Raw genomic sequence first — 10,964 nt, 5'->3', positions numbered from 1 at the left:
ACGTCAGCCCTACAAATTCGAGCTCCAGCTCTAAGCCCCCCCCTGGAGCTTGGTCCTTGATCCACTATCCTAGAACGGCTTAGACGCTATTAATAGCGGGCATATCGCAAACCCGCTCTCGTATTGGTGTGCGAATTCAAGACACAACAAAGGAAATGACCATTGTTGCGGTAATTACGTGGCCAATCATACAAAATCACGCTCTTACATACAAGAGCAATTCATTGTTGCCTGATATCCTGTCCCAGGCACGTATTGAAGCTATCGTATCCAGCGAATCATTACGCCTCATTCCGCTCGGAGTACGGCATACGGATACGGACCACCGACACGGAGTATTACAAAAGAGAACTCCACCACGCAAACGACGACGCGTCTCCTTCTCAACCTTCCATCTTCGCTTAAGTCATTCATTTCATATCTGATCTCTCATACGGAGTCAAGACGGACTGTGAATAACGGCAACCTGCTAGACAGGGGCGTCCCAGACTCGGGGCGTCATCGGCTTGTCTATACGGCTTGTGCCAGGGGATTGTCAACCAAGGCCTTTCTGCATGAATCACTTGACTGATATTTCCTCAATGTCTTTTCTCGCTCTTGTCCCATTCATGGCAATGCCGTTCAGTCATTAAGAGGTAGTTTCTCTACCTCTCACGCTCAACACTCTTCCTATCATCATGCACTTCACTCTCAGATGGCCATTGATAAAGCCTGCTGGGAGTGACCAGACTAACCTCGGGCTCAAGCTGTTAACCTCAATCGCCTGGGAGACGAACCAACCACGCGTAGTCTCTGAATTCTAACCACACCAAACCTCAGATTCACTCTCGAAGGCTAAAGTTCACAAAGAGCAGATCTCATGGCGAAAGTAGAAGCGAGCACCACGTGGACCGCTCCACGTCACATTAGAAACAAGCAAGTATTGTGCTATGTCGATGGCGTTTGTAGGAAATATCCAGATAGACCAGACCACTTTGCTGTGACCAGATCGACTACCTGGCAGAACACTCTATACCTTCACAGAGCATGATTCAATTACTAAACGTCACAGAATCAAGCTCGGATGCTTGTCCGCCTCCAAGAAACCATTGAGTACTTCGATGAATAATATGCGCTTAGCCATTGTTCCTGTTTCCATGTACTCAAAATTCTATTTCAGTGTTCTTTGTTACGAGACAAACTCACAAACTTACATCGAGGTCCTTATTCAGGATGATGATGGCCAATATCTAGCTTATGGGTGTTAGAGCTTATTCAAGAGTTCTCTTTACCCTTGCTCTCTGAATCCGAACAATTTCTGCTGAGACTGTTGGCAATTATTGAATAGCACTGTTTTGTCTGAGCCTGTGATTGTTTGAGTGGTTACTGATTGTATAGCAACTCGTCACAACTTGCTCTGAATCACTGTCACCAAACTCACAAACATGACGGTCACCGAGATGTTGCCTACCAGCGCAAACTATTTAAAGCCTGGAACATCTTGACTTCAGCATCTTTCCTCCTCCAACATTTCCTCATCTCAACACTCTCGAGGAGAACACCCTCCAGCACGCCTCATTACCCTCTTCTCACCAGCAACATCGGGTAATCCGACAACATCTGCTCACTAAGCGGGTGTCTGAAAGGTCTTTGATACATTTCACAAGACTCTCTTCGAAGAAACCTGTCGCCATGGTACAGTTTCCCATTACCCAAGTTCCTCATCACCCTCTCATATCTATCTGATAGGCTCCCTGGGGCTCGTGGGACCCAGAGCCCCCTTCCGAGGCGAACACCGTCGTGACTGGTAGGGATTTCACCGTTGTAAGTCTTCCGACACGTTCTTCAACAGCATTTACCTTGCTTTAACCACTTCCTCCCTAACAGGTCGACCTCCCAATCGATAAGATCAATGAGCGCAAGTACGGTACCGCATCGCCTGAGCCCATCGAACACCATGCCCCCAAGGACTTGTGGGCCAACGCGTACGCTCCAGAGCGCCGTCCCTTCCAGCACCAGGGATCCCCTCGTGAAGTACCTTGTCTTCAGTGCGCGAACCGCATGATGGTACGCGGGTTCCACGGCCTCTGCCGCGATCACCCGGGTACGATACTCCTCTCCCATTTCAACTACGCTTGAAAGCCACTGACTTGGATTTCTCTCAGGAAATACAAACGGCGAATGCTATTGCTGTGTTCTCCATGGAGTGGAATGTGAAGAGGTGCGCTTTCTGCTTGGTTATCCCCCTCCGCGGTGACTGACTCTGCAGGTTCCCGAGACTGCCTTCAAATCAGCATACGAGCTCCAGGTTTGTGCGCGCAAGATGGATGAGGGCCACGAGGTAATTTTCGTATCTACCTTTATCATGATTATATCTAACACAATTATAGGACACGGACTGGGAGTATCTCTCCAACACAGCCGAGCTCGCCCTTATGAAAGAAGGACTTCTCTGGTTCGCCCGCGAGGATACGAACGACTACTGGGACGGAAACAACCATGCCAAGGAGGTCATCAATGGCAAAGTCAACCGGGCTGACAACGGCAAGACCTGCTGGGACTACAAAGACAACACCAGCTGGGGCGGCAGCGATAACGTCAATGTCAACGCCAACATCAACCAGGTCAACATTGGTAAGACCTACTGGAATGACGGCAGCAACACTAAGTGGAACGTCAATGAAAACGTCAATGTCAATGCCGACACCAACACCAATCAGGCCGGCAATAGCAGGCCCTCCTGGGACGACAGCGGCGTCATCCACTGGGGCAGCGGCGAGATCGCAACCTGGAATGAAAAACGCAACACCAACTGGGGCGACAACAGCGACAGCGACAACGTCCAGGGCACCAAGACCACCCCTGATGCTGAAATCGACAACGACTGTGATGACGAAAGCGACAATGGTCAGGATCCAATCCAGGTCACTACCGAGTTTTCTTCCGCTGATAAGATCATTTCCGCCATCAACCGCAACACCGACGTCGTGGCCGATCTCTGCGAGATCATGGAAGGCATCAAGGGGAGCCTGGATCTTCTCCACGAAGACAACGTCCAGAGCAAGAAGGTGCTGCAGAAGTTGTTAACTGAGCCGCGAACTCTGAGCGATAAGCAGACGTAAGGATCATCCCAAGCTGATACTCTGGTGACATGAAGCTGATCGATTTGCTGGGAAGCATTATTTGGTGATCATGGCCGGGTTTGAGGTTGAAACGCAGGGTTACGTGAAAGTGAGAGGGTAGTTGGACTACAACACCAGGGCATATTTGAGGGTGCGTTATCATGTCAGGATAGTTCCCGTAGTGAACTCGGTCCTCGTCCATAGACACTTGGCTCTATTGGACGTTCAGTCCTGAACTGCCTCGCCGTCTTCTTGAAAGTGTTCATCTGGTGTCAAGTCAAGATATGAGCCTTTAGCATACGAACCGTACGAAACCAAGTGACACTATAATAAGGAGACCTAACTCAGGCGTGATTTGGATACATCTAGCTGGGACTCATGGCATCAACTTGCCACTTCATTTGAGTAGATGCTATCTCTTTGCATTCGAAGAGTCTCCATAGCGTATTTGCTGTATCCCCGGGTTCCCAATATCCACACAGATATGACAGTGATTCACTGACCAGCTTCAGGGAGCAATCAAGGGAATCAAACATACCCCCACTGGCTCAGTAGTTAATTAACGGGACGGCACTGCAAGGCCCCTCCCAAGATTATCTCAGTATCGGGGACCATCAAACACTATGATTCCAGCACCTTGTTTTCCTTCTCTCTCCTATCTCCCTCCTCCTTCCCGCTCCTCACTCGCGTCTCAACACGACACGCCTACAAGCTCACATCATCACCCCGTGCAACTACTATCATCTATCCAACTTCATCCTTTAACAAGATCTCATCATCGATCCAACCATGAGTGGAAGTGGGAGACTTGCTAGCCAGCGCGCTGCTCAGCGCATAAGTCACACGGCCATGAGATTCGTGAGTACCAACAACTCATCCGATGTCCTACTAACTCCGACTTGACGTATTCCATCCTCATAGGCGCCTCTTTTTGATGGCTTGGATGACAGCGGGAGCGAGTTTGAGGAACACCCGCCAAGCACCGCGAATAGTGGCATCACTCAAAGCACGGCGGCTCCACGCACTAGATGGAGACGCAACATGAGGCCCCGAGACGAACCTCGCGAAATCACATGCGCTTCCTGCATCAGCAGAATGGATCAAAACGGCCCTGTTGCTGTCTGCCGCTCCCAAGAGTGTTTGTGCCTCCCTCCTTGTCTGTGAACCAAGTTGATTGTTCTTCATCCAGCACCCAACGCCGTCACATGCTTCGCCTGTGCCAAAGTCGGACGCAAATGCCTCCCAGTAAGTATTCTTTCTTAACTTTGTCTCTTTGTGCATATGCTAAGTCTTTATGAAGGTTCCTGAGATGGCGTTGCCTCATGCTCGTATCCTTCAGGAGGCAGCAAGCCGCTTGATCACCGGCGAGCCAGTAAGCGATCCCCGATAAGTATCTAAAAACCAGAAAACTAATAGACCAAGGTTCTCAACTGGGACGTACTTGTCTCCGAGGCCAAGGAAGCTGTTTCTAGGGCCCGGCAGAATCCTCTTTTTGTGCCCAACCCTCCCACAGCCATTGACCAAGGCGCGGCTCCCTCTCCAGAGCCGTCCCAGTCTCCTCAGCCGGTCCAGGAGGCTCCGGCAGATGACATTTCTGCCGCGGTAGCTCTCAACAATGAACTGGTCGCTAAGAACAACCTGCTCCTGCGACGTGTTCTGGATGGGACGGAAGCGTTCGCCCGGGCCACTCGATGACATCAGTGTCCATCAGCCAGTTGAGATGATGATTGGCCTCGAGATGGATTGAACCATTTCCACCACACATGATGCTTCTTTTCATGGGCGTTTATGCTCATGTTTTCACCTAGTCCTGTAGGTCGAGCTCAAGATGCGAAAGGGGCCTTGCACTGACCCATATTCAGATCGACCCATCACTTTGAACCCTTGTGGCCAACGAATGCCCTCAGGGGCTACCCAACTGGGGAACTCATGAGGGTCTCTTGGAACTGGCCATGAAGACTTAGATGGCCGAACTACTTGACGAGGTTTCTGTTTAGAATGCAGAGATGAGGTACTGAATTGGATGTGGTTTGGTAGAGTTTGTGTGGTTCTGATACATGTACTGTAGCTATACCTGGCTGGCAAGTCGACGATGAGCATATGTGGGATGCTTTCAGGCCCATCTCACCTGTTAAATGATGATATTAAGTACCATGGTCTCCTCGTCCAATTGGTCAGTGGACATGATCTCATATGAGTCGGTTCGAGCTGCTTTCAACTTTTCATCAGCCACCAACATGCACGTAATTGCCCAGAAAGGCCAAGTAGACATCACCAACATCAGTACGAACCAAGACACCATCAAAGCGCGCGAAAACAGAAAAAGTCCAGATTGCCGTCTGGGTCCCTTTTGCTGATATAATACAAAGGCTTTATCTCATAACCCGCAGCAATTCAACAAACGACAAAAAAAGTTTCCGGTATGGCCGTATTATCCTCCCCCTTGCTCCATTTGTAGATTTGCGCATCCTCAAACATCCCAGATGTGAAAAGCCTACGCCCACTGAGAAAAAGCGCCTCCCTTCTTCGTTGATTCCTCCTCGTCGGTGATCGATGGTGCAATTAGCTAGAGAATTTTCGGGTGATCTTGGCAATAACTGTCAAAGGGTTAGGTGTCGTTCTTGGCTGATGTGAGGACAGATATGGACGTACTGTGAAGGGCGACAACACTGAAGATGAAGACCAGAGAGAGAACCAAAACAACAACGGGGTCGACCTTCAGACCGGGCGACTCGTCAGTGTAGAGTCCTGTGTCGCATGTTAACAACCTGTCCCAAATGTTCCAACCTCCTTTACACGAAAAGGGGCAACATACGCAGCATAGTGCTGGAGGAGCCGCCGGCGCCAGCAGCGCGGGTGCTGCTTGGTCGCGCATTGGCAATCTTCTCCTTCTGATCGGCGGCAGCACGTCGTCGGATAGCAGTTCGGGGACCACCAGGGATGGCAGGGGACGAGGGGCGGCCGACGCTGGCACCGCTGGCAGCAGCGCCGCTGTCGGGGGAAGAGGGACGAGGAGAAGACTATAGCTCAGAAGTCAGCATTGAAGCTCTTGATTGACAAGATAGCGATGGAGCCCCCGTGTAGAGGAACCAAAGTCGCAGCGCATCACCAGCAGCTCGCGACACTAGCAATGGTAGCATCGCGACCACGTGCAATTGACTGGCTGAACAGGAGAGACGGATTCCGTACCATTGTGAAGAATAAAACCGAAGAGACCTAGGAAGGACAGTTGACACGGAACCGCTGCAGGATTCCAAAGTCGATAAAGCTAGAGACGCGAAAAGGAGAGAATGTCGAGGTTGGAATTAAAGGTCGAGACGGGCTGGGCTGCGTCGAAATTATGGGCGTCTTCCCCAGTAAATGGGTCGGTAAGGAGTTGAGGCCACCTTCGCCAGAAAACAGGGAGGTCGGATCTTCTTTTTTCCGGACTCCGTCCGAGCTTCAAAGTGAAAGTGGCAGCTCAACCAGCGCATGCTCCACCAAAGGGACATGCGACTGGCTACCGGATAAGGCCGAGATGCGCTCCTGAGTTCAAGCATGATTCACCACTAGGATCCAAAAGCGTCGGGGGGGTTTTACAATTTAGTGACAATAGCTATGTATAGTAGAGATGACTATAGACTCTACTCCCGCTGATCGTACTGATCAGCACAAACGCTGTCTTGCTCGCTTCCGAGTCCGCTCGCAGACTCGCATGTATGAGGTGATGGATAATTCAAGAAAAAAAAACAGAAGCAGAATCAAAGACGCAAACCATGAGACAAATGGAATCGCAAAAAACCCGCCCCTCGCCGCTGGCAGGTTATCCCATCCACACACGGGACTCCCTCTCACACATGCTTGTCCGTTCCTCTACCCCATGCATGGTCCAGAGGCCTCTTCTCCCATCGCAGCAGAATTCGCCCTCCTTTTTCTTCCTCCGCCAGTGTATTTGCACAAAAAATAGGTAGTCTTTTTCAAACACCACGTGTCCATCTCTGGGAGAAGAAGACCCTGTTCTTCCACCAATGATCGTCCCGTGCTTGCTTGCTTTTACTTCTGGTTGCTGATCCATCTTTTGCCCCGAATCCGTGAGATGTAATGGCAATGCAATGCCCGCTCCAGAGGACCTCCGCGCTAATGCCAACCGAGTTTCGCCGGGTAACCTCGCGTCGAGGGGAAGTTTGAGTTCGTTGGTGAGGTCCGTTTCCTTCCAACCACTCAATTATGTAACATTAGACAATAGTACATCTGCACCAGGAAACGAAAGCTCTCAACCAAACGCCTTCCGCTATGATGGCAATTGTGCAGATCAAGGGTTGTTGTGTGTTTCGAATCGTTGGAAAAAGTTCGACAAAGAGAATAGAAGTGAAGGTGGGTATTTTAGAGAGTGACGTCGAGGACAAGGCTGACATCGGCCACGTTGGGGCCAGCCAGGTCTTCAAGAACGGGTATCAAGTCTAATAGCTCGTTATCGTGAGCATCAGAGAACCAACTGCTGATAGGAACTGCGTGTTGGGGGTGGAAGATGTATGACGTTGGTGAGTTGTCGATGATGATGGTATCCTTCAGATCTCGTCCGACTTGAGAGAGATCCTTGACATAGTTGCCTTGGTGGTTGTAGCAGCTCTCTCGGAAGAGTCTGTGGTGGACAACTTTGTGGATGTCGAGCTGGTCCAGCAAAGGGTCTCCATACTGCAGATCATTAGTACTAGTCGAACCATTGCGGAGGATCTGATAAGACTCACCTTAGAGACAGACGCTGTGAACACTACAACCTCGTACAGCTCGCCAACTCGCTTCATGAACTCGTCGACGCCTGGTCGCTTTATCACATAGACGTTGTGGTAGTTACCCTCAATCTCAACAGGGATGGTGAAGTCGGCCTGATGCAGAATCTGTCAAATAATTAGCGCACGCCATACGATCCAACACCATCGCAAGACATACCTTAAAGGAGCTGTGGACCAGAGTTTCGTCCAAGTCAAGAACCAGGCATTTCCGGCCCTTGTGCTCTGGCGCAATCGGGGGGAGCAACCACTTCTGCGGCTCAGGCGCCGATGGGCCAGCTTCGGGGAATGGAACGGGTGCCACGGCAGAGGGGCCCGGACCTGGGGGTGGAGGTGGAGGAGGTATCGTGCTTTGGGGTGGTGCTTCGGCTGCAGGGGCTACCTGCACTTCTTCGGCCTCATCGACGGGAGCATCTCGCATATCAACGTCACCAGTGTCGGCCGTCTTGTTATCTTGCTCCTTGGGCTCCTCGTCTGCTGGAGATGGCTTGGGTGGCTCCACCGTGACGGCGGGGGGAATCGATTGCTTCGACTCCCTGTTTTCTCGCTCTGCCACTGTAATCTCGTCGTTGGTGCTGCCAGATGAAGTAGGCTCGTCCTTGGGCTCTTGTGTGGGGGCGGCTGGTTGGGCTTCTTTCTCGGGAGCTGGCTTGGGCTGCTCCTGGGGAGTGTTGGTTCGCGACCTAGCAGATGTTGGCCGCTGAGGCAGTTTGTCCAGCTTGTGCACGTTTTCGTTGTTTTCCTCGCCGCCGTTGGGGCCCTCGGGTGTGACGCAACATCCAAGGAACGAGAGCAGACCACCTCTCTTCTTCTTCTGGGGGGGAGCAACGGGAGAGCTTGGCTGGGTGTTTACAGGGGTGTTTGTGGGTTCAGTTTCGCCGCCAGTCCGGTTGCTAGACGTGCTTCCGTTCCGTCGTCGCCCCCGGAGGCTACCTTTGGAGTCTTTCGATCGGCTTCCGATGCTGTTCCGGGAATCGCTGACGGTCGCCCCACTCAAACCCGTAGATGTTGGTGACGATTGGTTCCGCTGTGACGATGATCTCGAGGGAACTTGGAGGAGCCCACGGCCTTTCTTGGAGCTTGACCCATCTTCTGGTGACAGTAGATCCTTGTCCTTGCCCATCTCAGCGTCGGCGGAGTTCGACTGAAGTTGGATTTCGTCGTTCGGAGTCTGCGGCTTGTCGGACATGTTTGCTGTTTGCTTGAAGGCCCGTCAGTGAATGTCCTGCAGAAGTTGATTTCCAAGCAGCGATTGGGAGCCGTCAGCAGCCGGATGGAGTACCACAGCCAGGAGCGCGCAGACGTGGTGATCACCAGCTCACACCAATATCATCCCAGCACCGTCTTCAAACTGGTCGCGACAACGTCGCCAAGGAGACGATACTGTTCCCGTGTTCTCACGAGCATATAACAACCAGAAACCGCGCAGGGGGCTACCAGGATCGCGCAAGGGATGATGGCAACTCACGTCGTCGACCTCGTCCACACACAAAACCAGTCCTAAATGAACAGCCCCTTATTCTTTATAGATGGCCTACAGAGGCCCGGAACGCGGGAGGAGGCGAGACAGTTCGATTTGGCGTCGATGAAGGAGGCGAAAGGCTTCAGAGCGCAGAGGGGGCGAAGTTGGTGGGAAATTGCAGCGCGTTTGGGCCGAGGCAAGCGGTGGCTGAAGGTTGGATCAAGGCAAAAGGTGCGAGTGAATGAAGCGAAAAGTAACCAAAGGGAGAACCGGAGCGAATGAGTGACTCGTCAAGAGACTGCCGCAAACGGGAAACCTGTTCGGGGGTTGCGTCGGTCGGGGATGGAGCTCGGTGAGGAGGAGGAAGAACGGAGGGCGGGCGGAGGACGGAGACGAGAAGCAGGGCGGATCGGAGGCTGAGAGGGAGGACCTGGCGCGCAAGCGAGATGATTGCCTTTAAAACGTAGATTGGGTCTTGGGCTGGGCACTTGGGGAGGAAGAGGAAATTGGAAGATCAAGGCTGGGAGCGCGCGCAGGGGGGTAAGTGGTAAAACTGCCCGGTCTCTGGAGACTCCCTACCTGAAGGCTGAAGGTTGGTTTTGGAAGGCTGGACAGGCGCGGTGGGAGCAGCGGGAGAGGTGCTGGAAGCCGGGGGGAACATCCGCTGGAAACGCTGAGCGGCAGGGACACTGGGACGTCGAGAGACTGTGTGAACTGTGAGAGGATGGTCGAACGGGACGGGGCTCGACTGGGCTTGACTGGGGTGGGTGGGAGAGAAGGTGTGAGTGGAGTCTTGGTTGAGATTAGCCCTCGGCGAAGGATAGTACAGTATTGGGGGAGGTTTGTGACTGTTATGAACGCACTGTACATATAGTATTATTTATCACGCATAGTACAGTGTGAAATTTTCATAGACACGCCTCTCACAATACCACTCTATCTCTCCCCTTGTCTCTCATCTCCGCTAATAATGGTGCCCGCCAGGCTCATCTTAACCACCCTGTCCTATGGTCGCCCGTGGCCCGCCCATGCTCGGTGCGGCGCCTAGGACCCCTGCCCCAGGCTTAGAGTAACAATAACGGACTGCGGGAGGATGTTGACTTGGGCGCGGGAGAGGGCAAAGGGGACAACAGCTTGACTTTTGCGACGCCTGTGCTCTACGATATCCCCTTGCCGGGTCTACAGTATCTGCGTCCCAGCTCTCTGATGCGCCGCTCGCGAGTCGAGCTTGCATGTTAAGGGGACTCATGATGTGGGTTCAATACGGAGACCTGGCGCCCGCTAGGTTGAGATAGACTCTCGGCCATGGCTTTCAATCAGAGTGTGGGCGTACCACGGGCTTTCGTTAGCAGGGCCGAGAAGAAATGGGAGAGCTCACCCATTGCGTGGTGGCCACTCAGTTCACACTCGACCAGCTGCTCCATGCTCCAAGCTCTCCCCGGCTTTTCAGCCGTGTTCCCTGCTGTCTGCTGTCCGAGAATGCCTGGGCGCACTCGCACTCTGTTCCCAGTTTCCTTGTGGCAACATGATGGGTGTCAGGGCACAAGGGTCAAGAAAAAATGAGACACCAGTACAAAGACATCAGCTTTTCGTTCCATAGGAATGCGTATAAAGCTGCAGTAAGATACCAGA

At 52.3% G+C, this 10,964-nt stretch overlaps 4 protein-coding genes across 4 annotated transcripts; 2 read left to right on the top strand and 2 right to left on the bottom strand.

Moving 5' to 3' along the window:
- Positions 1-1,671: 1,671 nt before the first annotated feature.
- LRP88_07680 (uncharacterized protein) lies at positions 1,672-3,101 on the top strand (the record flags this gene model as incomplete). Its single annotated transcript, XM_083244199.1, has 5 exons — positions 1,672-1,674; positions 1,729-1,803; positions 1,867-2,046; positions 2,249-2,320; positions 2,370-3,101. 5 exons carry the CDS (start codon positions 1,672-1,674, stop codon positions 3,099-3,101), a joined length of 1,062 nt encoding a protein of 353 aa, XP_083098693.1.
- Positions 3,102-3,890: 789 nt separating this feature from the next.
- Positions 3,891-4,796, top strand: LRP88_07679 (uncharacterized protein; the record flags this gene model as incomplete). Its single annotated transcript, XM_083244198.1, has 5 exons — positions 3,891-3,959; positions 4,023-4,239; positions 4,291-4,346; positions 4,402-4,473; positions 4,524-4,796. The coding sequence occupies 5 exons, from the start codon at positions 3,891-3,893 to the stop codon at positions 4,794-4,796; spliced, it is 687 nt and encodes a 228-aa protein (XP_083098692.1).
- Positions 4,797-5,663: 867 nt separating this feature from the next.
- On the bottom strand, positions 5,664-6,293 carry LRP88_07678 (Sec61beta family-domain-containing protein; the record flags this gene model as incomplete). The annotated part of the gene is made up of 4 exons (XM_083244197.1): positions 5,664-5,698; positions 5,754-5,849; positions 5,917-6,121; positions 6,291-6,293. 4 exons carry the CDS (start codon positions 6,291-6,293, stop codon positions 5,664-5,666), a joined length of 339 nt encoding a protein of 112 aa, XP_083098691.1.
- Positions 6,294-7,463: 1,170 nt separating this feature from the next.
- LRP88_07677 (HAD-like domain-containing protein) lies at positions 7,464-9,059 on the bottom strand (the record flags this gene model as incomplete). The annotated part of the gene is made up of 3 exons (XM_083244196.1): positions 7,464-7,775; positions 7,829-7,978; positions 8,031-9,059. 3 exons carry the CDS (start codon positions 9,057-9,059, stop codon positions 7,464-7,466), a joined length of 1,491 nt encoding a protein of 496 aa, XP_083098690.1.
- Positions 9,060-10,964: the final 1,905 nt, after the last annotated feature.

Source organism: Fusarium phalaenopsidis, assembly GCF_050370095.1.
Source record: "Fusarium phalaenopsidis strain FUZ10S chromosome Unknown contig_32302, whole genome shotgun sequence".
Taxonomy (NCBI): Eukaryota; Fungi; Ascomycota; class Sordariomycetes; order Hypocreales; family Nectriaceae; genus Fusarium; species Fusarium phalaenopsidis.
This window is presented reverse-complemented; position numbering and strand designations above follow the sequence as displayed.